Below are 27,494 nucleotides of genomic sequence, written 5' to 3' on the forward strand. Positions count from 1 at the left end.
TCCTGCATTGCAGGCAGATTCTTTACCATCTGAGCCATCACGGAAACCCCTAAGAATCCAAAGGAAGCTGATAAAAAGAAGCCTTAATAAGAGTCTCAAACATCAGTTGCAAGCATCTGAGTGCTTCCAGGTCTCCTGCCACATTAGTTGGATCAAAGAAGGTCATCAGCAAACACAGAAAGAGCCTGGCTCCATCACTGTTATAAAAAGATAGTGCTTTGAATCACGGGTCCCTGATGGATCTGGTGAAAGAGCCCTCTAGTGGTAAGAAACGAGCAATTACATCTAGGCTTAGAAGCGGATGCTACGCACCCATGTACACACAACTACACATTCAGTTGAATGAAAGGATGAGGTCACCCCCTAGTAAGTGGGGAGGCATCATCAGGAACTAACTGATGGCCTTCCTGCCTCTGCACTCCCACTCCACTCAGGTGTTCTGATTCTCCAAACGCAAGTTCAGGTCTTCCCATACTCTGTGATCAACTTTGAACTAGTCTGTGATCAGTTTTGGACCTGGGGAGGGGAGAACAGGGGAGGGGAGAGGCAGGGGAGAACCCTGCCTCACCAAGCAAAAGCTCAGTATACATTTTCACTCTTGTTATATTGATCCTTCTCTCCTTTAGAATTGTCCACATCCTGAGCCGTGATCATCACCTTCATCTGCCTGAGCTCCTGACCCTTCTCCCCAACCCCACACAGTTTGCCTGGATGTTTGATTCCATTCTCCTGGACCTTCTGGGAACCACACCTTGTGTGTCTGGGCTTATATTATAGATCACGGAGGTAGAGAGAAGGGCTGATGTTGTTTTACTGTGAGTTTGGTGAATGGATTGATTGCAGCACACTCTCCCAAAGCCCATTGACCTTCCAATCACGTGATCCTGCTTTGGGAAAAGACCTTTCTCACTCCTATCAGAGGAAGGGTGAAAACAGATCCTGGAGTAGTTGCTTTGGTCATTATTAGTTATTTCATATTATTTAAGTTTTTGAGATGGGGAAGGGAAATTTCACTAACCTAGTAACCCTTTTCAGGGAAGACCAGCTTCACCTCCATCTTACATAGGGCTTTTTCCTTTAAAAAAAAAACAAAAAAGGAAGCTTTATTGAGAAGCAAATTTCATTTCGGGAAAGAAAAAACAATAAATAACTTATAGAAGGTTTGGTGCATTTTCCCCCATTACCTCCTATCGTTCTTCTGGGATATGACTAGCTGTGGTCTTGGCCCCAAGTTTATCTGTTCCATTTTGGTTATGTGGCAAGCTTTCAGTATTTCTACTTCCTGCCTACAAATCAGTGTTTGTGATCCATGACACATGCATATGCAAGTTAGTCTATGTAGGTGCATAAACCTACACTACACCTATACTTAGGCATGTACACCCACAAATGCATACAGCTATGCATTTGCAACAAATAGGCTTATAACACTGTAAGCAGGTACTGTCATACACATATATACATACATACATATATATACATACATGCTTTACTTCTACAACAAATTCCCAGGCATTCAGAACTCATAACTAAATTGGACACAGCACAAGTAAACATCTAAATACAATCACACGATGACTACTATGCATTCAAATCTACACATGCACGTGCAGGTATATCTAACACCAAGAACCAAATATTTAAGTGAATTTAAGAGCAAAAGCATACAAGCAAAGTAGCAGAGTCACCAAGAAGTCGTGAGCTGCATTTGAGAACTCTTCTGTGAATTGTTGCTATTCAGTCTTCTGGATAGAGGCTCTCAGACAGAGAGCCAGAAATGTCACCAGGGGACTGTACGTGTCTGCGATTACCTACCATTATCTTTTTGTCCAGTTAAATAACATTCAAATATGACAGCTGGTTATGAACACTTCTCAGGGGCTGCAGAAACAACCCAAGCAGCCTCGATTTCGAACGCCCAACCTCTGGGTATCTGTCCCATCGTGCCACAGGACAGAAATAATGAGGGCATTCTGTGGACTTAGTCTACTTGGCATGCTCAAGTATATGCCAGGACACATGGTGATAAAGAGCTAGTTGAATTAAATGCTGATCCTTGGTGGTTCAGATGGTAAAGAATCTGCCTGCAATGTGGGAGACCCAGGTTTGATCTCTGGGTTGGGAAGATCCCCAGAAGAAGTGAATAACGACCTACTCCAGTATTCTTGTCTGGAGAATTCCATGGACAGAGGAGCCTGCCAGGCTGGGTGCATGGGATAGCAAAGAGTTGGACACGACTGAGCAACTAACACCTACAACAATGACTATTTCCAAGGAAGAGTCTCACTAGCTTTCGGGTGTGCACCAACATTTGCACTTGGGACTAACAAGGAAAGCAGACCTAACTTCACTTGCTTCCTGTCTAACTTAGACAAGAACGTTAACAAATGATCATCCAAGGGACCTTTGAAGAGAATCTGACATTTTCAGCGACTCTCCCACCTTGACTCCATCACCACCACCACCCTCAAAATGTACGGTTGTGAAAATATATGTGTGTTTAGAGATCAATATCTCACACTCTCTGGGCCCAAATCCCTAATATGTGTATAATAGAGTCTACATACTTCTGGCTCCTTCTGTCTTTTAGGAATACATGATCATATGTATATGAACAGTTCCGGGTCTGATCTGAGCACGTTGTCTCCGTTGTAAACCAGAGCTCCAGAGAAAGGAGGGTAGACATATTGGTTTGTTTTCTGGGGAGCCAAATTGAGTCAGACTATACACAGATGTTCCTGTGACAACACTTTTTTGCCCGCCCAAGTGAGCCATAGAACCGTTGCCCCGAGTCGCCGGTCCCTTTAAGAAGACTCGGTCTTCCCCAATGGGCTCCAGCGGCGCCCGCAGCAAAAGGCAAACTTGCCTGGCTCATTGGTGGTGGGGGAAATGCCGCGTTGGGTGGGAGCTGAGAGAGCGCCAGAGTGCGCTGCAGGCTCCTTTCCCCTTCCCCTTTCCTTAACCCTTCCGGGAGCGGGGAGCGGGGGAACCGGGTCGTGCTGCAGCGCGCCTGAGGAGCCGGGGCGCTGACTGCCCTGGGCTCCCGAAACTTTGCGCGGAGCGTGGGTTGACTAGGTTGAGAAGAGCAGGTGGGCTGGCCTGGGAGGGGCGGGAGGAAGACCCACCCGTCAGTATCCCAGGTCTCTCGCCCGGGCGTTAGGAAGGCGCGGGTGCAGCGGCAGCAGAGGAGCTGTCCCTTCAGCACCACGGACCTAAAGCCTGGTCGTTAGGAAGGCGGGGGCGGGGCAACAGGCGGGGAGCTGTCTCTTCAGCACCGCGGACCTTTGCCCTCCGATGAAACCTCTCGGCCCCCGCCCCAGGACTGTCTTTCCTCCAGTTTGAGCGGGGGTGTCGGGAGCAGGCGGTGAGCTTTCCTGGGAGGCTGGGGAAGCAATGAACACTCTTCTCAGCGACTCGCCTCCCAGCAGTGCTATTTTTTGCCATCCGCCCTCACCCCCAGCACACGCGCTCGCACACACACGCACGCACACACACACACACACACACATAGTCCTCTCTGGATTTCTTTGCCTTGAGTCTCCCGGGGCTGTGAGGAGCCAGGCGCATCTCAGACCGAGCTGGCAGCTCCAGGCTCCAGAGCCATGCCCTGCACGGACCCTCATCCTTACCAAGCTCCCGAGGAATGAAAGGAAACCAGGGACCCTCAGAAGGCAGCAGTGATGTGGACCAACCCCCGGGAGCCTGCACCCTTCCGAGGGCCATAGGCGACCCAGGGAACTGGAGAGAGCTCCAGACAGGAAAACCCAGCTTTCCCAAAGTCCCTGTGGATGCCGACAAAAGGAGACCTGAATTTTTGGAAGAGCCTGTCCTAGGTTACCCAGCTGCAGAGTGATTTTTCCCCTCTGGCATTGAATCTCCCTCTCCAACCCCCAGCCGTCCAGAGTACCATGAAGAATTATGAGGATGTGTGACAGAGGAGTCCAGATGTTGATCACTACTGTGGGAGCCTTTGCAGCGTTTAGTTTAATGACCATTGCAGTGGGCACGGACTACTGGTTATATTCCAGAGGTGTGTGCAGGACTAAATCTACAAGTGATAATGAAACCAGCAGGAAGAATGAAGAAGTAATGACCCATTCCGGGCTGTGGAGGACCTGCTGCCTAGAAGGTATTTACTAATTCCTCTCAACGGCCCCTAACAATCCAGTTTCTGATTTTTTGCTATTCCAGTGTGTGGTTGGGGGAGACAGAGGCAGTGATGGGGAAAGAGGATAGTTCAAATTGTTGCCGAGAATTTGCAGATGTCCAGACTGTTCCAAGCAAGACTAATGCAGTGTGGGATGAAAGGGTTGGGTCTTGTTGGTTGTTTTTGGTATGAGCTTCATGAGATGAGATTTTGTGGCTCTCCAGGCAGCTTCTGCAGTTGAGAAAAGTCTTCAAATCTAAGATCCCCAGGCATATTGTGAACTACTTTGCTTTGATCTCTGGCTTGAGATGGGGTCTCTGGCTCTGCTTAAATTGCATTTCAGTGGAGAAGAGGTGACAGGAGAGGAAGGGAAGGAAGGGAAAGCAGGAGGGGGAGAGCAAGAGATTGGTTATGACCTAGCCTGGCAGACTCTAAGCTATTTCCTGATTTCTCAACATAGTCTTATCAGTTTCTTCTGAGTTGGGTCTAACTAGATATTTTCATGAACTTCCATTGCCAGTCAGTTCCAGACTAACCTATATGAACCTCTACACACACACACACACACACACACACACATTTTCTGAAAACATTAATACATATTTCTCCATTTGGGATCAAAACAAAACTGAAGTCTTGGTATTTAGTGTCCACCTGTCTTCTTTCCTAAAGCATTTGCAAAGCCAAAATGTATATTTCTATGACATTTGCATAAGACCGATTCTCAAGAATCACAGCATACCACTTCTCATTCAAAAAATTGAGACTTCATTCTAAATTACAATGAAGAGGACAAACCAATCTTAGAATGTCAAGCCTGTCTCACTATTAAACTTGCCTTCAGAACACAAGAAGTCACTCTCAGCATCATTGGGCAATGCCTGGATGTTAGTAGGAGTAAATCAAAAAATAGAGAAGGAAATCAAAGCTCTTTAGAGACTGTGTGCCTGAGGGAAGGAACTGGATTAGAGGGGCAGAAAGGAGTTTTCTCAGGCTTCTGAGGAATCTGTGAAGCTTGTCATAGTGATGAGCAAGGAAATCTGTGTTTCCTATGTGCTTTCCTCCCCTGCCTGCCATTGGTTCTCCATGCCTGCATTCCCACTGGCTGGCATTTGTCAGGGCTTCTTGAGAAGTTGCATTTACGTAAATTGCTTAGGAAATCATGCTATGACATCACTTGCTAGTGTAATATTGCATCATTCCCTGGCCTTCCTCCCATGATCTGACACTCTGAACAACTGCTCTCCTGACTGTAGCACTACTAGAGTTGATTCTGTTTCCACCGCAAATCTGCAACTGGTGGGAAGCCCAGGTAGGAAAGGATGATTTAAATGCAACAGGATTACTACACTTGCTGTCTGAAGACCTTGGTTATGCTGCAAACTATGTGACCTTGGCCAAGACATTTACCTATCCAACTCTGAGCATATTAATCTGGTAGATGATTAATCTGGCGTAGGTGTTCAGGAATTAGCACTATCCAAAAGTCTTATTATATTCAATGTACTGATGGAAACTCTTTCTTAAACATTGACAAAAATCTATTTGTGGTCAGATATGGTGAAGTCATTTACCTCAGGGAAATGCCATAATTCTCTTTCCTATGTTAACAATAAGGAATTGAGTCACCTTTATAAAGCTGCAATTTGGTGGATGTTTTGGTGCCTATGTGATTCTAAGGATGACATAAAAAAAAAAAAAATCTGAGGTGGCTTCCAAGCCAAAAATGGCATACAGGTAGACCATATTTCAGTTATTTTCAAATTTTCTGCCTCTTTGATGTAAATCTGGGAATACACAATTAAGCACCAATTTTGGCCTCCCTCATTAGGTCCTAAAATTCCTGAATCCTTGCTCAAAATTTCTCAACTGATGATTTCTCTTTTCTCCAACATCATGTCCTACACCCACAGTTTGTACAAGGAATTAGAACCCCACCCAGGCATTATGTGGGCTTAGTGGGAGAAGTGAGGATTTGAATCAAGAAGAAATTGGATTATTCTAAGATATATTCTTGGTCAGGTGGATTCTTCTGAGAAAATTTTCTTGCAGTCTCCATGCAATGTGATCCAGGTATTTTATTTTTTACCTTTTTGAAGTATTAATACAGTGAGCTGCACCAACTTTAATGAATCACAATGAAATTTTAGCTATGTGTTCACCCATATAATCAACACCAAAATAGGCTTGGCTGAAATCTGAAGCTAAGATTTTCCTTCATGCAATGAACATATCAAGTGTTCAAGGAATTTGCAGGAGCATCTGCTTTCTGCATGGGAAGCCACATGCAGTAGGCAGCATCCATCTTCTGCTGGAATGAAGGTGTACAGCCGTCTCCTGTTCCATATCTCCTGTCTTCCAAAGCCTCAGCATCTTCATTTTTCTGGCCCTTTAAGTGTCAAAGGATAACTGGGTGGGAGAGGGCATCCATACTTTTTTAAGAGTCATGAGAGAATATGACTATTTCGTACAAGAAGGAGAGAATGTTCCAGAGGGACACGACAGCTGTCTGCAAATATCTGAAGGGCTGTCATATGGAAAAGAGACTCAAAATGTTCTATGTGGCCTCAAGAGGATAGAAGTAGGAGCTAGAGGAAAACAGGTTTTACCTCAGTGTAAGTAACTCTCCAATATGGCATAAGAAGCTTTCAGAGGTTATGAGTTGTCTACCACCAAAAATAGTCAAGTATAAGAAAACTACATTAATTGTTTCCAGATTTAACTAGTCATCAGATTCACATGGGGAGATTTTAAAAGTAGATAATAAGGCCCCCACAACTAGGTTCTTGGCCTCCATGGGTCTCCAGTAGGTCACTTGGAATCTTAATTTTCTAAAAGTCTTCCAAGCAATATATGATATTAATGCCAAGCCACACTGAGTATTTACAATGGGTCTGGAAATAACTATGTGTGTTAGGAAGGATCACATCTCTCAAGTGAGAGAAGAGATGTTTCCAGTTTTCCTTTCTGTAACTCAGCAGAACATCATATATATGTAGCACTTATTATGTGCTAGGATTGTGCTAAGAACTTTGAAAAATTAACTCCTTGATCTTCAAAGGCTGTCAGTGTTGTGGGTATAAGTATTAGCCTCATTTTGTAGATGAGAAAACTGAGGCCAGGAGAAGTTATAGAACTTGCCCAAGGTCTCATGCCTGAACTCAGCGGACACTACTTTGCCTAAGCCATGTTGCTCCCCCTAGCACTTCCTAGAGAACATTGATTCATGCTCCAGCAGAGGATAGGTTGCTACTGGTACAAATATTAACCTGTGAGAGAGCCCAAACACATAGGTTTTTACATTCAGAAGCCCCAGATCCCACCATGCCGGTACAGCATCTGCAGGGGTGTAGGAGACACCAGAGAGGCAAAGACTCCGAGGCAGGAAAGGACCCTGAATGAAAAACCAATCGACCTATGTAGAGACACCCACACTGAGAAGCCAGAACAAATGCCTGACTCATCAGCTGGAAAGCACTCTAGGCATTCACAAGGCGGTACCCCAACCTGCTGTGAGCTTTCAATGGCGGCATGTGAATTTGAATGAGAACATGTTCAATATGTGATTCTCTCATTAAGAAACCTCTTGAAGTTGTAGAGATCATCAAAGGGATGCATTTAGATAACAGAAATACCACTGGCCTAGTAGGAAGGATGCTACCAGGTGCTAATCACAGTCCTATCCCTAGCAGTTGTGCATGTTAGTACACACAGCAGTTGAATATGTGAATTGTGTATGTTATTTCCTCCTTTGGACCTTAGTTTACCCAGTTCTAAAGAGAGAGCTTCAGGTAAGATTAGGAAGAAACAAATCCAAACATCCCCGTGGACTAGGCAAATAATATAAAGTGTGAAGCAAGTATTTCACAGTCCTCTTAGCTCAGTTATATTGTGGTGAGAAGAGGAGTAACAGTGCATATGAGATGTCCACGGAACTCTCCAGGCAAGAATACCGGAGCGGGTTGCCATTTCCTTCTCCAGGGCGTCTTCCTGACCCAGGGATCGAACCCATGTCTCTTACATCTCCTGCATTGACAGTCGGGTTCTTTACCACTAATGCCACTTGGGAAGCCTGTGAGAAGATATACAATAACTGAAACTTGTCTCAGTGTGGGGACAACAGAGAGTGGTGGGGACTGTGGCAAACGAAACAATTGCCATGTGGCTTGAGTTGATTTTTACTCTGGGGAAATGGATACCAAACTTGGCCCAATACTCCAAATTTTAAAAAGCCAAATGTTGAATCGTCTGACTTTTAAAATGTGGGCAACTGGCTTAACTTTTTTTTTTTTTTTGCTTATCTTTTTAAACACACAGTGCCAGCCAAACCAAACTCACTTTATAGCTGAATTTGACCTTTGGGGTACCTTTTGAGCCCTGAAAATGATCTAAAAGGCCCTTTAAATCCTAATTTCTGATATTTTCCTTAATGAAGTTGTCCTTCATTAAGTGAACAGTCACTTTTTCAACTCATCAAAAAGTTTCTACTAAGAAAAAAAACCCACTTCGGATTTTAGGATAGGGAACTTAAAATTACGAAAAAGAGGTTCAATAAACTGATGTTTCTGCTACAGATGGTCCTGGATGGTATCAAACATCTGGCTGAAAAACTGGAGAAAAAAAATTAGCCAGTCATTAGAAGTTCCCCCATATTTCCAAATCTCCAGATGGTTGACTTTTTCAGCCAGATGGGGTTCCAGCTTTATTTATGTGTTCAGAAGCCTTCAGGGAAGCTTTGAAGATGTGGTTGAGGACAGGGATGGGAGAAGGACATGAATATTTCCCATGTACCAAGCCCATTCTAGGCACTTTTACCTATATTAATTTACAAATTTCGCATCTCCTATCTGCCCCCCAATAGAATATAAACACCATAAGGATGGAGATTCTGGTCTACTGGGGGCACTACTATATCCCTAGAGCTTAGAAACAGTACCAAGTAGTCACTTCTGCTCCTCTGTCCTAGATAATGCTGCACCTTCCCTTAAATATGGGTGCAGAATGCATCAGAACTCTTTCCTACCCCTGACCTTCCTTGTTCCTTTCTCTCCACTTTTCTTCCTTGATCTTAAAAATCCAAGAGGCAGATAAAAGAGAGAAATAGGATGGAGTCTTAAGGCAGGATGGGAGAGACTGACCATGTTTGGGGGCAGGTTAGGATTTGGGAAAGTGGCAGAGGCTGTGGTGGGAGCATGACTAACATTCAGCCAGAAGATGTTTATATAGCCATACTGGACGTTAAAATGCAGAAATACTTCCTTATCTGTTGATAAATAGTGTCTGTTGGTTCCCCTTACTGATGAATTCAATAAAATTTGACATGAACTCACTGTGTATTTTAAGGGAATTATGTTTTCGACAATTTGAACTTTATACTCCAACATGTGGAATATCCCCAAAAAACCAGTCCTCACCAAACCCCCACCACTAGCCCTTCCTGGAACCTCTCAAACATCCATTAGATCCACCAAGTAAAAAGTAAAAAGCTGGCCCAGTAGGGCCATCATGATCATGTTCCAGCCCTATGGAAGCATCAGTTATAACTAGCTCATCTTAGGTCCTGCTGGTGGTTAAATATTTTTGAATCTTACTCTTAGCTATGCCATTCTTGATGGAAAGAATTGCTCTTTTTTCTACCTTAAATCCAGACTTCTACTTTCTGACTCTAGCATTCTACCCATCTTAGAAAGTAGATAGCCCAGAAATACTTTTTGCTTCATCATTTGAGATGTTATCTCTGGATTGGAATAAAGGCAAGTGACCTGCAATCCAAGGTTGGGTGATCAATGTGGGCTAGTAGGGTGGATGATTAGTGTGAGTTACCAGCACATATGGAGAAAAAAACAACAACAAGAAATCAGACAAAAAGATGGGTATGCCCTTTTAATGTTTAATGTCATAGAGCAGTGTCTGACAAGCTTACTTAAGTGGTCATCTAATTCCCTGGAAACGTACCTTTGTTTGACCTAGCTTTTCTTATAGATCCAGGTCTAGCTGTATGGCTAGATGTTTACTTGTAGAAAACTTGGGAAGATGAACGTTTATCTTTTCTTCCAGTGGAGGTACAAATAGTTTCTGTTCATTAGAGGAGATAACTCTAAATATTGTGGACGATTTGCCCATTCCCTAGGACATTAATCAGTTTTATATATAACTTAACAATATTATTTCAGTTTTTTTCATCTAAAAAAATATAACATCTTCCTTTGAGCCAGCTTTGTCATTCTTCTGGTTCCCTTCACTGATGAATTAAATAAAACTTGACATAAGCTCACTGTGTGTTTTAGGAGAATTATATTTTTAACAATTGAACATTCTGTCCCAACATGTGAAAGTATTCCCAATAAAACCAATGTTTCTGAGATTAAAAAGAAGTCTACAAAACTCCAAGATTGTTTTTTCCCCTCATTCTATGACCCTGCCAAGAGCTCATTTTTCAATATAGAAGCAAATGGGCCTGTAATAATTTATGGAAGATCCCAAAGAATATTAGATAATAGCAGGGGCTTTGGGCTCAGATAGACCTGGTTTATTACCTGAATCCTGCCATTTTCTGGCTATAAGACTTCAGAAACTGCTAAACCTCTGAGCATGAGCTTCTTTACCTGTACAACAAGGAAGCAAAAGTAGCAAGCACTTTCACCTATTTCTTTCTTAGTTCTTAATTTATATCTTATGGTTCCTTCATACCTCTAAATAATATGTTGATTAGTACTCCTTGATTCATGCGTTTTAGACAAGATGCATTTTCTAAGACAAATGATTTTGCTTTCTTATACCACTACCCTTCCTTCAGTACTTTTAGTTCCCCAATGAGTTACCTGTGGCTTTCCAAGAAGAATCATTCATAAAGACTGAGGGCAGCTGGCATCTCATTCCTGGATTGGATACTAGCTGAGGCAGCACAACTGCTCATCTGTTCATGTGCATATTTTAGCAAGGAAGTCAGAAGGCAAGGGCTTCTGACCAGGGCTGAGAGAGAGAATGGCAGTGGGGTGGCCTGTTTGCAAGGGAGAGGTCTTTTGAGTTCAGTGGATCTATGGTGGATACCACCATAGATCCACCATAGCTTATGCCATTTTGTCCATATCCCACCCAGGAGAATAGCCAATTAGGCAAGCAGACCCTAGACAGGGCTATATGATATTCAGGAAGATTGCCCTGCAGTCTGTTGCCCTGCACAGCACTGACTGGCCAAGGGGTCAAGCAGAGGTTAAGAGTCAGTCCATGTGCCAATCCCTAAACCATACCTGTTGATCCAGATCTGAGTCTATCCAAAGACAGGAGGAGCTTTAAAAGCAGAAGTGTTCTGTATGGGGCAACTGCAGGCCCAGCAGCATGGGGCCATGAGTTGCCAGTGATGGGAGCCAAGGTGGGATGGCAAAGACTGACCAGACTCAGGTATCTCACATCAGGGAAGGAAGTTGCAGTGGATGGTCCACAGGGCCTCCAATAACCAATGCACATGCTTCTAATAGGAAGTCAATGTGTCGATTCCTGTGTGCAGAGAACGTGACCATCAGTGTCAGCTGGAAGAACAGTAGCAATGAACAGTAATGCTTTGCAAACCCACCTACTAAATGAAGTGGCATTTTGGCCTCTTTTCTTTCCTGTTCTTGGCCACAGCATACTGAATTTACTCTCAAATGAAAGAGGGAAGAATAGGGAAATAGCTTGCAACTAGGTATGCAGTTGCAAGTTTTAACAACCAACAGTGGCTGGAAAGTTATGAAATCTGCCCAAAATATCACTAAGAAAATGAGGGATTGGACATAACACAGTTGAAAGCCAAAATAAAAGTTGCCTCTTTATATGCCACTTAGTTGAGACTTATCAATAAATAGGAAATGTCATCACGGTTTGTCTCTAAAATTCTAAAAGTTGAAAACTCAATGATGTCTGTACTATGATACATAATTATATTTCAGGAGTTGGCAAACTTCAGCCAAAGGGTCAGATTTGGCCTATGGTTTATTTTTGTGCAATCCAAAAACTAAGACTATTTTGTACATTTTCAGATGGTAGAAAAAATTAAACAATATCCCCAAATATTTCACGACACATGAAAATGATAAGAAATTCAAATTTCAGCATGTATATAACTCTTAGTGTTGTATATTTTAAAATTACGGGAATTTGTTTTCTCTCCTGTTATGTTAATACCTATATAGTATCCTCAATTTTGCTACTTGGTCTGCAGAGCCTAAAATATTTACTGTCCGGCCCATTAAGAAAAAATAGTTTGCCAATCCCTGCTATACCTCACTGCAGAGATATGTAGGAATCTACAATAACATTTTATTTCTAGAAGTACGCTTTGTACTCCCAAGAGTGTTGAATTTCTTTCTTTTTTTCTGGTACTATGTTGGCTTTATCATAGACTGTTCACCTGCTCAGGTATTCTGTTGTGTCCTCTTTTCTTTCCTGAAAAACTCTTATTTAGTTCTTTGCCCAGGCAGTTCTTGGCCTCTTTCTGAGCCATGAAAAGTTTGAAAGAAAGTCAACAAGATCTTCTGCTCTCTAATGGTATCTAAGGAAGATAGCCCCTGCCAAGGTATGGTAGGGAAAAATATCTGTTGGAGCCGGCAAGAGAAGAAAGCTTTGGTAACCTGTGTTCTGGTGGCTATGAAAAAAAAAAAAAAAAAAAGATCCTAGAGGCAGACTGAAGTAGACTCAATCAGACATGGTTACTGGGTGAGTGAGGGTGAAGAAATTAGGTCCACAAGAGGCAGCTGATATTCACAATCTAGACAGAGCTATTTATCCATATAGTTCCAAGAATTAGGTTCATATGATATGAAACTCCATGAAAAATATTATATGAATGGGCACTTTTTAAGAAATAGTTTCATTCTCCCTAAGTGTTAAGAACCACTAATACAGAGTTTATGGCAGAAAAGAAACCTGGGCTGATACTTAGGATCATCCATGCATAGATGGTAATTGAAGACATGAGAGTACATAAGAAATGGCAGAGAAACCCCAGCTGACTACAAACAGGGAAATTGACAGAACCCCACTAAGTAACATTAATACTATGGGGCAAGGGTCAGAAAAAAAAAAGTGAAAGTGTTAGTTCCTCGGTTGTCTGACTCTTTCTGATCCCAATGTAGCCCATCAGGCTCCTCTGTCTATGGGATTCTCCAGGCAAGAATACTGGAGTGGGTAGCCATTGCCTTCTCTAGGGAATGTTCCCAATCCAGGGATCGAACCCAGGTCTCCTGCATTGCACTCAGATTATTTACCATCTGAGCCATCAGGAAGCCCCGTGGATCAGAGGAACCTGTGAAAATTTAAAAACAACAACAACCAGAAAAAACAGAATTGAAGAGGAGAAAGAATTCAGGATTTAAATACCATTTTGAAGTCTACTAAGACTTGCTCCAAAACAATGCAAATGAGCAGAAACGTCTGGTACTAGAAGCTATCTGGCTTGGATAGCTCCTAGCAAGGCAGAAAGTCAACATCAGTGGGCTACTTCCTGGGTTTGTGGGTCCCACAAAGGGGCCTGCTTTCAGGGTAAGTCTGCCCTTCCTTCTGGGATTCGTAAGCAGGTGAGAAGTCAATATGGACCCTGGAGGATGCTTGTAAGGAAGTTGCTGAAGGAGAGAATGGGTCATGAGAACCCCAGAAAGAAGTGCCAAGGAAATAGTAAAATAATAATTAGCTAACACTTAATGAACACCTTCTGTGCACGAGGCTACGATTACTAGAACAGATTGAGCATTCACCTAACTCCTGAACATTTATTTGTTTATTTAACAGACATACGCTTTATGCCAAACACTGTTATAAGTGAGCACTTGACAAACATTATTTAATCCTTATGCCTTCTTCAGAAGGTAGCCATTACTAGTCTCCCCATTTTACAAATGAATGGATGCCGACCCAGAAGGGACGTGGTTAATAAGAGGAAGAACTGAAAATCCAATCCCACCCTGTGTTGCCTTTCATTACTATACTCTATCTGCTTGGCCGACTTGACAGAGGATGAGATGGTGGGATGGCATCATCGACTCAATGGACATGAGTTTGAGCAAGCTCTGGGAGTTGGTGATGGACAGGGAAGCCTGGCATGCTGCAGTCCATGGGGTCTCAAAGAGTCAGACATGACTGAGCAACTGAACTGACCTGCTTGGCTAAGCATTTAGTATAGACAGAAGGAACTGATTCTCATAATAGCCCTGTGGACAACTAGCAGGCCTTTCCCACCAATAATGACACTGAGGCTTGGAGAATTGAAGATCACCAGCTAAGTGGTGGCAGGGCTGGGACTTGAACCAGAAAATTCACCCTAATCTCCACACTGCACTGTCTTAATATAAGATTCCAGCCTGGCGGGCTGGGCTTCTCTAACCTTCCCATTCCTGTATCCAGGAGAGTTTGATGTTAGTCATTGGCTCTGAACCATTCAATGAATGGAACAGTGGTGAAAAATAATTAACCCAACCTTTGCCAATTTTTATTACAAAACCACGAGCAAGATTCAGGGAAAGATATGGTAGAGTTAGTGAGACTGAGATATTGTAGCAGTAGGTTCTGAAGAAACACCACCTCTGAATCAAAGGTAAATTGAAAAAAATAAAAAGGCAACACCAAACATTTGGAAGAAGAGCAATGTTTCTTTTCCAGAGTTTGACTAGAAGCAGATAAGCAAACTATTGGAGATTCTTGCATCCTCTACATTCAATTTGTGGTGTTTGCAAACTTAAGAGTGCCATTAGATTTGTGGTTGTCCCACTTCCTGGGGACTAGACTTGGGCACATCATTTATTTGACTTCTTTGAGCTTTACATTCTGTGTCAGGCAGGAGGAGCCAAGGTGTCTGACTTGGGTAACTCTGGTACTTAGGGTCTGCAGTCTGATTCTCATGCAGCACCCAAGGCCAAAAACACCTTTGAAGAGCACATGACTCACACCGGACATGCCAAAGACTATTGTACCACCAGCTCTAGTTCTTAGCGACCGTGGGTGTGAGTAGGCTCACAATGAATGGGCTGCTGAGGTGAGCGTGGGGCAGCAAGTCTTAACACCATCAATCCACCTTCTAATTTTCATGTTGTAAGAAATACTATCACATATGTTATCTATCACATATGTTATCACATATGTTTTGTTCTCCAAATACTCCTTTTAAACTATTTACTAATTTATTTTTGGCTTCATCAGGTCTTAGTTGCAGCATGCAGGATCTGTGTTGTGGGACGTGGGCTTCTCTCTAGTTGTGGCACACAGGCTCAATCGTTGTGACGTGTGGGTTTAGTTGCCCCATGGCGTATGGGTTCTCCATTCTCCAACCAGGGATCGAACCTGCATATCCTGCATTGCAAGGCAGATTCTTAACCACTGGACCACTAGGGAAGTCTCCCAGACACTCTTTACCCACCACATTTCCCTGAACCACTGCCTAGGACAAGAGCCTGGCACACAGTTGATGCTTAATAAATATACATTGAATTTATTGCTTGTGAGTAAGTAATTTCATTACCTTGAGTTTCTCTGAGTGAATCCATGCTAATCCCTGACAATCGTCGTTCTGCCATTAAGTGCTTACAAACTACTTTTAAAATAATATATCCTATAATCCCTGCCACAATGAACAGTAATTCAACAGTCTGTATTTTGAGCAAGTCTGACTTGAAGATCTCAATATTGTTTGTCCATAACTCACTCATTTTCCATTTTTTTTTCCCCTCAAAGGTGACCCAGAATATTTTAACTGCCTCATTTAAAATTTCCCTCCATATCCTGGGTGCAAACTTGGGGAAGGAGAAAAGAAAATACATGTTGTGTGAGACATATTGTGTACAGATCCGGCAGGCACTGTTTCTATTCCTTGTGCTTCAGATTCTGTATATATTTGGTTACCTGCATATTTAGGAAATGGAATTTCCACCACTCTATATTCCGCAGCATATGCTATTCAGCATCACGCATAGCTGCCTTGGAATACAATAATACCTACCTGTTAAATTAAAGTGACTCAGAACCTCATGGGTAACAGCTGAGGTGTCTTCCATCACCTCATCTATTACAAAATTCTACTGTCACCTGTGGAAATTGATTTTGGCATTGAGCCATTAATACAGATGCATATTTACAACAAATCATTCTGACCCTTTGCGAATCACAGGAGGGCAGAACCAATTAGCTGTTTATCAGCTTAAAATGTCTTAAAATATGTACTACCAAGTAAGTCCTGGCTTTTCAAAATATTGCTTTTCACCAAAGATGAATCTGGCTTGCAATCAAAATGCCTTAAGTGTTTAGAGAAAAAGAAAAAGATCAAATCAACAGGCAATGATGTTAATCTGAGTCAAAGGCCTTCTGCACAGCATCATAATTGCTCTTTTCTGCTTTTTCACTCTGTGGTGAGTGATGGCTTAGCTCTGAGCAGTGGGGAAATGGCAGGGGTTGGGTTCTCAGAGATAATAAGGTCTGAACCAAGGAAAATTCATTCTGGGCCACCCCCAAAGATGATTTTCCAGTTGGAGTCCCTGGGGCTGAGCATAGGAAATGGAGAGTCTCAGCCCAAGACCGTGGACTTTCTCCAAACTCTCTTAAAGCAGGCAGAAGAATGGGGTGGGAGGGGAGGGTGAAATTGTAAACAGCCTGGTCAAGGTCGGCTTCCCTGAGAAGGTGACATTTAGCCCCAGATCTGAAAGAGGTAAGGAACCAAGTCAGGTGGGAAGAACATTCCGGCCAGGCAGAAGGGACAGCCTGTGCAAAGGCCCTGAGTGGGGATGTGCTTTGGGTGTTTAAGGAGCAATGAAGTCAGTGTGACTGAACAGGATGAGTGAGGAGGAAGAGAGAACAGGTGAGGGAGTTGGAGGTTGGAAGGAAGCTGTGGGAACTTGGACTTTGGGTGAACTGGAAGCCTTTGGAAGAGTTTTTAATTAATTTACACCTTTGGCTGTGTTGGGTCTTAGTCGAGGCACACAGGATCTTCCGTGACAGCACGCGGGTTCTCTGGTTGTGGTGCTTGGGCTCAGTAGTTAAAATGGGCAGGCTTAATTGCTTCGAGGCATCTGGAATCTTAGTTCCCTGACCAGGGATCGAACCCACATCCCCTGCATTACAAAGCAGATTCTTAACCACTGGACCACCAGGGAAGTCTCTGGAGTTGAATCCCAGGAATGACATATTCTTGGATTTGCCGTGTCTGAGTCTTTGCCTCACCTGCATTATTTGCTGCTTGATAGAAGGGGAACTTTGAACTGTGACCTTCCTTGCTTCCACCAGGCAAGAGCTTCAGCTCTAACCTTTAAAACTTCTGTCCCACCTGGTCCTCATGTTTCTCTAAGACTGGGCACAGTGGAATAGCATGTCTTCAGCCTCCTCTTCCTTCTTCTCCTGAACACAAGCCACGGTCCCTCACTGTTTTCAGCATTGTATTTCTCACTGTGAGGAAATGGGGTTTAAATGAAATGACAATGATGCAGAAGTTTCTAATGCTTTCCGGATCTTACAAAGCTCTTGGAGTCATCACTCCTGTTGGGTAACCCCTTCCTGACTCACAGATTATCCCCGTCAGGCTGGCATCTTCTCCTGTGCTCCGGTCCCTCTTCTCAGCCTGGAGAGACAATAAGACAAAAAGAGACCATAAGACACTTTGAAGTAAGTGGTTTGCATTTGAGGGAACCTCCAGTCTGCCTCCTGCTCTATGAGGGCTTATTTAGCACCCACTATGTGCCAGACACTGTTCTGGGTGCCCAGGACTCAGCAGAAAATAGGCAAGTTCCCATCTTCAGTAAGTTCACAATTGTGTAGGAAAGATGCTGAGTGCACCTAGATGAACATTCAGGATGCTCCCGGGACATAGACCAGGGGATCCTGGATTAGGCAGGGGGACTAATCACTGTCACAGCAATGTTCTCTTAGGGCTTGTGTGTCCCAAGGTGCCTGGCCTATAATAGGTGTTCAAAACACATTTGTCAAATGCACGAAAAAAACTTGTGGAGGGCACGCAGAGGAGAACTGCCCCCTGCCAGGTGCTGGGGGCTGGGATGAAAATGAATTCAGAGCCCGGGGCTTTTTATTCTTCGGCAGAGGGAAAAGAGAACAGAAAAACAGTCTACCTAAAGGTCCATGGAGACTAATTGATGACACATCTGTCTCTTTTCCTAAATTTTTTGAACTTTTTAAAAAATAAATAATCCTGGATATTTGATTTTTGTCATGTTCTTTTGAGTGGCGTATTTTTCCTATTGTATTTTCTTAGTTAAAACACCTTGAATATAAAAGTAATGGAAAAACATATCCTCAGTATCAACTTTTAAAATAAAATAGACAAGGCAAGGTTTCCTCTGGGTTCTTATAGCATTCTCATCCTCTTGCCCCCAAACTATTGCTACTTCAGTTTGATGAATCTCTAATAAATATTATTTCCCTTTTTTTTGGTCTACCATGTCAAGGAGATTAGAATGCATATATTTTTCTCTTCCAGTTCAAATTATTCATAATTTACTCCAAAGCTTTAAAATAGTATCTTACAATTTATTAAGATAGTTAATCGGGCACACTGTTTTAAAAATCAAATCATACAGAAGAGTTTTTAGTGACAAGCATGTACTTCAAGGGGTTTCACCCCTCCCCACTTCAAGTACCACTCCTTAGAGCAAGCTTTTTTAGAAAAAAAAAACAAAAAACATTTCTGATTCAGTTCCTCTGGTGGTTATATCCACATCTCTAAATAGTATGTTTCTTCCTTGATAAACATATTATAAACATTTTTTGATTTATAATCTATTGACTTCCTGCCATAATAGTCAAGGATTTAGCTAACTCACTCTACCCTTTGTATTGATTATCTTTCTAATTTCTAAAAATAACATTAATCTTCATTTCTTTTTCCAGCCACCTTGGGGAGAGCATCTTTGCTTCCCACTTTGCAGAATGAGGATGTACATATACCCTCCCTCCTACCCACCCATGTCTCTCAGTTATATTTGGACTTTTTCATGGTCAAGATTCACTCCATTTACATTCTATTCTCTAAATATGCTAATGTCTTCCATGCTGGGGCTATAGATTGATTCTGGAGTTTGAAAACCAAATGAACATTATTATGATTATGTAGACAATGTTTGATACAAAGCTAAGTTGTTTTCTAGGATTACATGTTTTTCTTTATAGTTTCAATGTCATTGAAATCTCTGAGTCATTCAAAGATAAATGTCCTTATGGAGTCTCCTTTCTAATGCTCAACTAGTTGTTCAAAATCATGCCATGTATTATTTGCTACAGTTTTCATTTTTCCTGGAGTTTCTGATTGACTCAAAGAGTTTTCTAACAGGTCATTTAAGAGCAAAATTAGGCTTTTTAAACAGAAGCCCTGTGGCAGGGAAAGGAACGTTTTGGAGAAATCACCCCTCCTTCTTTTTTTTTTTTTCCCCTGTTTCCTCAGTACAGGGTAGTGGTTAAGAACTCAGCTCCTACAGTCTGCTGCTGCTGCTAAGTCGCTTCAGTTGTGTCCGACTCTGTACAACCCATAGCCTGCAGCCCACCAGGCTCCCCCGTCCCTGGGATTCTCCAGGCAAGAACACTGGAGTGGGTTGCCATTTCCTTCTCCAATGCATGAAAGTGAAAAGTGAAAGTGAAGTCCCTCAGTCATATCCGACTCTTAACGACCCCATGGACAGGTTATTAAGAGACGGATATGACTGAGTCAGACAGACTACTTGGGTTCAAATCCCAGGTCAACCACATACAGTTGCGTAACTTTGGATGTGTCAACTAATCTCTCTGTGTCTGTTTCCTCATCTATAAAGTGGTGATTATTACCGATAAGGCTGTTTCAGGGATTTAATGAGTTAGTCCTTATACAGCACTTAGAGCAGGGCCTGGCACACGGAAGTACTAACTTGGTTTTGGTTGTTACCACCCTCCTGTGATAAACAGATCAGACAAAATCTGCCCATCGGCATTGTTCTGCCAATAGCAAGGACCCACCCAGGCTGTAGTTACCACTGTACTGTTAGTCCCCAAGAATTTTCACAGTCTTTCCTTCCCTGAGGCAAAGCCAATGATATAGCCGATGCAGACCATATCGAGAAACAAAATTCATGATCTTTGGTGATACATCTTGGACCTGATTCCTTTCATACTGGTTGATGTAGGTGGTCAAAATGTCAGGGAATATGTATACTAGAATATCCCCCAACTGAGCCACAGTGAGGAACCATTAGCACTTAATAAATAACAGTAGCAAGGCATACTAAGTACTTTTATGCATTATGTCCCTTAGCCCTCTCAAGAGCACTATGGGGTATTTATACCCACTTTACCAATGAGCAAATGGGCTCAGATGGCAAAGAAGCTGTCTGCAATGCAGGAGACCCAGGCTTGATCCCTGGGTCGGGAAGATCACCTGGGGAGGGAATGGCAACTCACTCCAGTATTCTTGCCTGGAGAATCCCATGGACAGAGGAGCCTGGCAGGCTACAGTCTGTGGCGTTGCAAAGAGTTGGGCATAACTGAAGCAACTTAGCACACACATGAACAAATGTGAACTCAGAGAAGTAACTGTTCAGATTCTCACAACTAGTGAGTGGTCATAGAAGTGAGATTCAACTCTGGGTCTTTTAAATCTGAAAACTGATGTCCTTAAGGCTGCTGTCAAGAGTTCTAAAATGTGTGTTGTTAACTACGGAACCTCCCAACATCATTTCATAGGATCTGCACAGTTAAAACGATTTCATAGTGATAATAAAATGTGATTTGCCTTTTTCACTGTGTCGACATTTGCACAGATGATGCAAAAACAAAGGTGGATAACTCCTGGAGTCTGGAATAATGGCAATGGCGCCAAGTGGGTCTAGGCGTCATCGTGCTCACCACTGCCACTCACTCCCCGTGAAAGAAAGCGCTAGTTTCACTCCGTATGTAAAAAAACAGGAAGGACAGGTGAAGTTCTCCCACCATAAACCAGAGGCCACCGCTGATCTCCAGCAAAGGCACTTGTACCACTGAGTTGCGAGCTGAACTAGCTGCTTTTCCCCCATGAAACACCCTATTTACTTGAAAGGATGACTGACAGGCAAATTGTGGTTATTCAGACTTCGGTATTTGGCAGACATTTTCTCGAAAATGAGCTAAGTGAGCCTGTCACTTCAAGGAAAGCAACTGACAGTATTTATTGCCAAGGAAAAAAATTCAAGGTTGCAAGTAAAATTACAATTTTGTTTCGATCTGCCCCCATAAGTGAATGCAATTTTTTTTTTCTATTTGTAATGAAATGTGCCAAATTTGAAAGGTTTGTATAACTCAGTGAGCTGATATTTCCCGAATGACCAGTGCATGATGTTAAAAATTATCCCTGGATAAATGATTCATTCAAAATGCAGGATTAGAAAGAGCCATGGATTTTAATGTACTAGAGCATAAAAAGTTAATGCATATGTTTTCAAACTCCACATTGCAACTGGCCATTAAAAAAAACTGCTTGATGAGTTTTGGCATACTAGCAAAGGAGATATCCATGATCATCTTCAAAGGCTATTCAAATTCATTGATCTTTGCGGACTACATATTGGTATGAGGCTAGGTTTTCTTCATATATTTCAACAAAACATTTGACAACAGATCTAATGCGGAAGCATACATGAGAACCTACCTCTTTTTTTTATCAAGCCAGACAATAAAGACATTTGCAAAAATGTAAAACCAAGTGCCACTCTTCTCATGTTTTCTGTTTTAGAAAATAGAGCTATTTTCATATACATATGTTATTTATGTTAGCATGCAATTGGGTCTATCATTGTTTTCAAATGAATATGAATTTTTCTGAGTTTTATTTTCTAATACAGGAAATACTGTTAGATTTAATGGAAAGAAATATCTCAATAATGTGCACAAGTGTAATAGGAGTCCTGAGACCAAAACACAAGAGAATCTCTTTATAGATAAACTTTTACTCTTGTTGACAAACTTCGAGTGGTCGAGAAGAGAAACTAAAGAGGCTATGTTCACACTTTTGTCAGAAGCTTTCCTGCTAGTTCTGTCTCTTCTTTTCCACTGGGACCTAAAACATGGTCTTGGGACCATGGCACATTCTGGTCTCTCTGTTTTTGAGTCCTCTTTGGTTGCAGCTAAGCTCAGCCATTGTTCCCCCATCACTGGGATGTAAGAGGCAATGTGAGATTTCAGCAGGCGCTGAAAGAGGTGTCTTTGATTAAAATGCAACCCTGCTGGTATCAAGTTTGACAGGGCCTGAAGGATTCACCGAGTCTTGCGTCTTTGTTCACAAACGCTGACAAAGCTTAGCCATGTCCTCACAAAGAGGTGAAAGCTGGGGATTTGTGGTGTGATTCCTTACATGTGAGACCAAGCAGAGGGCAGGAAAACTGAGCTGTGAGTCCTCAGGATTCTGTGGGTAAGGATTTAAATAGATAGATTGTCTGTCTTCTATCTCAAATTAAAAGAGACCGTGTGTGAAGACGAAAAAATTCAGAAATGGAAGGGACTACTGGGACAGTCACTGAACAAACATTTCCTATGCCCAGCCCCACTGCTCAGCACTGGGAAACAGAGGGAAATGGGAAATCAGAGGGAGGCTTGGGGATGCTTCCAGAAACGGCTATTCCTGTTTGTGTGTTGTTTTGCCAGCCCCACATCCACCCCGCTTCTTCTGGTAACAGTACTCTGATTTTTTTGGGGGGTTACCATGTCACCCTATCACTCTATCCTCTCTCCACATGATTTGAGAGGAACTGACTCCAGCCTGGCCCTCTGGATGAGCATGTGACTCAGGAGTGACCTTGGCAATTGTCATAAAAAATTTAGACTAAGCCAGGGTTCTCAATATAGGATAATTTTGCTCCCCATGGGACGGACATTTGGCAATGTCTTGCAACATTTTTGGTCATCACGACTTGGTAGGAGTGTGGGGGAGTCCTCCTGCATCTTGTGGCATCAGGGGATGTTGCTAAATGCTCTGCAATGCACAGGAAAGCCCCCACAATGGAATTTTCTAGTTCTACGTGTCAACAGAGCGGGGGCTGCTAGCCCTGATTGAAAGATAATAGGAAGCCATTGAAGGGTTTTAAGCAGAGGAGTAATGAGATCTGAACTGATGTTTTAAAAATTATAGTCAGGTGTCATTCGGGAACAGATTTTAGAGATGAAAGCATGGAACAGGGAGCAGGTGCGGGAGTGCTATTGTGATAACCCTGGTGAGAGACTCTAGAAGTTTGGAAAGAAGTTTGATTTGGAAATAAACATTTGCAAATCATCAGAGGCAAAGCGTAGAGATTGGATGAGAATAATAGCCTCCAATAAGGCTGTGAAAGATAATAGAATAGAAACAAAGACAGCGCCTTTGAAGTCACCCATGTATGGCACGTAAAATAATGATAATATCTAACATTGTCTGACAGTTTATGCGCCAGTCACTATGCTAAGTCATTTACGTGATCACGCTTAACCCATTTATCAAAGCTTTCATCACCATTTTACAGATTAAAAAAACTGAGGCACAGAGAGGTTAAGTAACTGGCCCAAGGCCACACAGTTAGCTATTGTCCAAGACAGAAGTAGAACTAAAAATATATGACCATATCGCTTTCCCCCTTAACTACCAAGCTGCCTTCCTGGTCTAAGAATTTTCTAAGATAAAAACTACAACTTTCACAGAAGCTGAAGGATGAATGTGAATTGGAAAATGGAAGGATAGAACAGTGTTCCAAGAAGGGGAAACAGCAGGTGTGGATGTCTGGAGGCTGGCATCACAGGGAAACTAAAACACTCAGTAATGGCTGCAAAAAGCTACACACTCATAGGTGGGCCGAGAGCACAAATGGCAGGCGCCAAGTCATGCAGATCCGGGGAGAGTATATAAGGTTAGACTTTATCCTGGGGGCAACAGGAATCCTTTGGAAAATTTAAAGTGAGAGTTAAAAAAAACTTATATGAGGCATGTTCCTGGTGGTGCCGTGGTTAAGACTTCATGCTCCCAATGCAGGGGGCCTGGGTTCAATCCCTGGTCAGGGAAATAGATCCCACGTGCCACAACTAAGTTCCCACCTGCTGCAACTAGGACCTGGTACAGCCAATAAATAAATAAATGGATGAATATTAAGAAAAAAATCTGACATGATAAAGTTTTCATTTCTGAGGCTCATTGCAGATGGAGTGTGGACAGTGGATGGGAGAAGAGAAGGCCAGTTGAGAGGCTCTAAGGTAATAATCCAGGAGTAATGATGAATTTCCCCTATTGGTGATGGGGAATCACATTACTTTGGGAGGTGTGTAAAAACTGGAATCCACAGACGTTCCTATTTGTTGCTTGTCAAATGTGAAGAAAAATAAAGTCATGGGACTTTATAGTCTTGTGCTTCTTGCTTCACCTTTGGATGAGCAATGATACCTCTTACTGATGGAAATTTTGTACAGGAAGATGGTGAATTTGGTTTTGAACATGTTGAGTTTACAGCTTCTCATCTAGCATTCAGCTGGGGGCGTTAAGAAGGTCATTGAATACGCTCATCCTGAACTCATAAGAGATGTCTTGTCTAATTACTTCTTCATGTGTGTAGCTAGGCTTTTTGATCAGAAAACAAATGTGTGCCTTCCCACCTCTGCTAATTCTAATAGAGTCACCCTGGACAGGTCATTCAATGAGGTTCTGCGTGACAGATTAACTGATGTTAAAAGTCTGATTTCAACATCAGGAGGTCACTGCCAATCTAACTGGGCACAGATAGAGTTTACTGGGTCGTGGAAAGCAAGTAGTGTGAAACCATTGTTTCAACCCCATCTGCTTCCATTGCTGATTTATCATCTGATTTGGGGTGAACATTAAAGAATCTTTTCATAATGGTGACCTTTTGAAATTTGAAATGATGGTTTCCGGTTAATTTCCATTGCAGCCCTGGGGCTGCTGCTTGAAGGTCATGAGCTTGAAGCTCTTGACTTGTTTCTAGCCCCATGCTCTCAACCAGAATTGGAAAAGGGCAGTGTTGTTTTTATCCTTTACATGCTCATCATTTGGATAAAGGATTGTCATACATAATTGTGTGACCAGACACTGAGGATAAAAAACACATGAAGTGTTGAGTTTCTGTTACTAACACGACCCAATCTGTTCTTTTCTGGAGAACCTGACAACATTTGGGTTGAGGTCATCACAGTCCAATAACACTGTTGTATCACTTAGAATTCATTCAATTGCAAGTGACAGAAAACCCAATTCCAATTGAGAGAGAGATTCTACCAGGTCACATGCCTGGACAGTAAAGGTATGGCTTGATGTACTGAATTCACAAGTAACACTATTTTTCTTACCATTCTTACTTCTACTTCTTCTCTGTTGACTCCATTTCAGAGTAATGGATTAGAGACTCAGAAACAGGTACAGAATAGCAACTCTCAGGGCTAAATGCTTCTTTGCTTGAATTCAACATAGGAGTAGGAGATTCTTGCCCAGCAAGTATAAACCTCATTGCATTTCATTGGCTCTGATAAGGTCCATGTCTGTTACTGAACCAATCACTGTAGACAAGGTGTCCCGAAGGGCTGACTGGTTTATGTGGTCAAACCTTGGAGTAGGAAAGGCACAGATCCCAGAGATAATTATGATGATGAACAACAGGCATCAGTTACTACAGGTCAGGCACTGGTCTAAGCAGTATGCCTGCTTTTTAATTTGCTACTTGGAACAACCTTTGGGGTAGGTACTATGGATATCACCCTTTTAATGATGAAGAAAGTCAAAATACAGTGAGGTTAAGTAACTTGGGGCTTCCCTGGTGGCTCAGTGGTAAATAATCTGCCTGCAATGCAGCAGACTCGGGTTCGATCCCTGGGTGAGGGAAGATCCTATGGAGGAGGAAATGGCAACCCACTCCAGAATTCTTGTCTGGGAAATCCCGTGGACAGAGACGCCTGCAGATCATGGGGTCACAAAAGAGTCAGACACAGTTTAGCGACTAAACACCACCAACATAAGTAACTTTCTCAAGAACCCACAGCTGCTAAATGACAAAAGCAAGGTTCAGAAAGGTGAAGGAACCTTCTTCAAATCTACAGATGGTAGATGATGGAGCCACAATATAACAAACTCAGGCAGCCTCTCACCACAGCATGTGGGCTCTTAGCCCAGTCTCTGTGACACCGCCCTAAGTTAAGAGTAGGGCTGCTAGATGTCCACTCAACACTCACTCAACACTTCACTGTTACAGAGGGCTTTCGTATATACTTCAATTTCCCTCACTGCCTTAGGAATGAGTCAGGACCTGGGTGCATTAGCCCCATTTTCGGATGAGAAAATTGATGTTCGGGTTAATTGAGTGATTCGCTCTAGGTCAAACATCAAGTAAATAGTGGAACAGGGTCTAAAATCCCACACCCACCTTTCTTTTCTTACTTTATTTTATTTATTTATTTGGCTGTGCCAGGTCTTAGCTGTGGCACGTGGGATCTTTGATCTCTGTTGCAGCTTGCAGGATCTTTAGTTGAGGCATGTCAACTTATAGTTGCGGCATTAGAACGCTTAATAGAAGCATGTGAGATCCAGTTCCCTGACCAGGGATCGACCCTGGGGCCCCTACACTGGGAACATACAGTCTTAGCCATTGAATCACCAGGGAAGTTCCCACAGCCATCCTTTCTAACCCTGCAATTACATACCCTGACAGTTTCAGTTCAGTTCAGTTCAGTTCAGTCGCTCAGTCGTGTCCGACTCTTTGCGACCCCATGAATCGCAGCACGCCAGGCCTCCCTGTCCATCACCAACTCCCGGAGTTCACTCAAAATTTAGTGCATATTTAAAAAGCCTGGAGACTTTACTGGACTCATTGCAGGCTGGTCCTGAACCCTTGATTCCTGGAAGCTACCATCATGTTAATTTCCTTCTGGCTTTGTTGTTGGCAGATAAGAGAATCTCAAGAACTTGGACACAAAGTTTCCCTCGATACTTAAACTGCAAATTAAGCTATTTATAAAATAGTTCATCCACCTTGAATTATGGCCTTTTTCTTTGATTCCGTTCACACACACACACACACACACACACACAACAAATCTGTATCTGTTTCTGGACTATATATTCTTCACTTCAATACTTCTATTTCTGAGGTTCTATCATACTTTTGTTTGACTTAATACCACAGGTTTTTAAGATTCTTATTGCCAGAAGGGCATGTGCTTCCTTATTATGCTGCTGGGTTTTTTTTTTTTTTTCCTAGGAGTGGTTTGATTACCTTTTAAAAAATATCTATTTAGGTGCACACTGGGTCTTGGTTGCAGCACTGGAAATCTTTTTTAGTTGCAGTGTACGCGATCTTTAGCTGCAGCAAGTGAACTCTTAGTTGCAGCATGTGGGATCTAGTTTCTTGACCAGGAATTGAAC

General features: G+C 42.5%; 1 protein-coding gene across 1 annotated transcript in view; it reads left to right on the forward strand.

Moving 5' to 3' along the window:
• The first annotated feature begins 2,751 nt into the window (after positions 1-2,751).
• CACNG3 (calcium voltage-gated channel auxiliary subunit gamma 3) overlaps positions 2,752-27,494 on the forward strand; it is a 95,904-nt gene continuing 71,161 nt past the window's right edge. Inside the window, exon 1 of the mRNA XM_043915588.1 lies at positions 2,752-4,129. Coding sequence (XP_043771523.1) covers positions 3,919-4,129 — 211 coding nt within the window. The 5' untranslated portion in view covers positions 2,752-3,918. The remainder of the gene's footprint in view (positions 4,130-27,494) is intronic.

Source organism: Cervus elaphus, chromosome 10 (genome assembly GCF_910594005.1).
Source record: "Cervus elaphus chromosome 10, mCerEla1.1, whole genome shotgun sequence".
Classification (NCBI taxonomy): domain Eukaryota; kingdom Metazoa; phylum Chordata; class Mammalia; order Artiodactyla; family Cervidae; genus Cervus; species Cervus elaphus.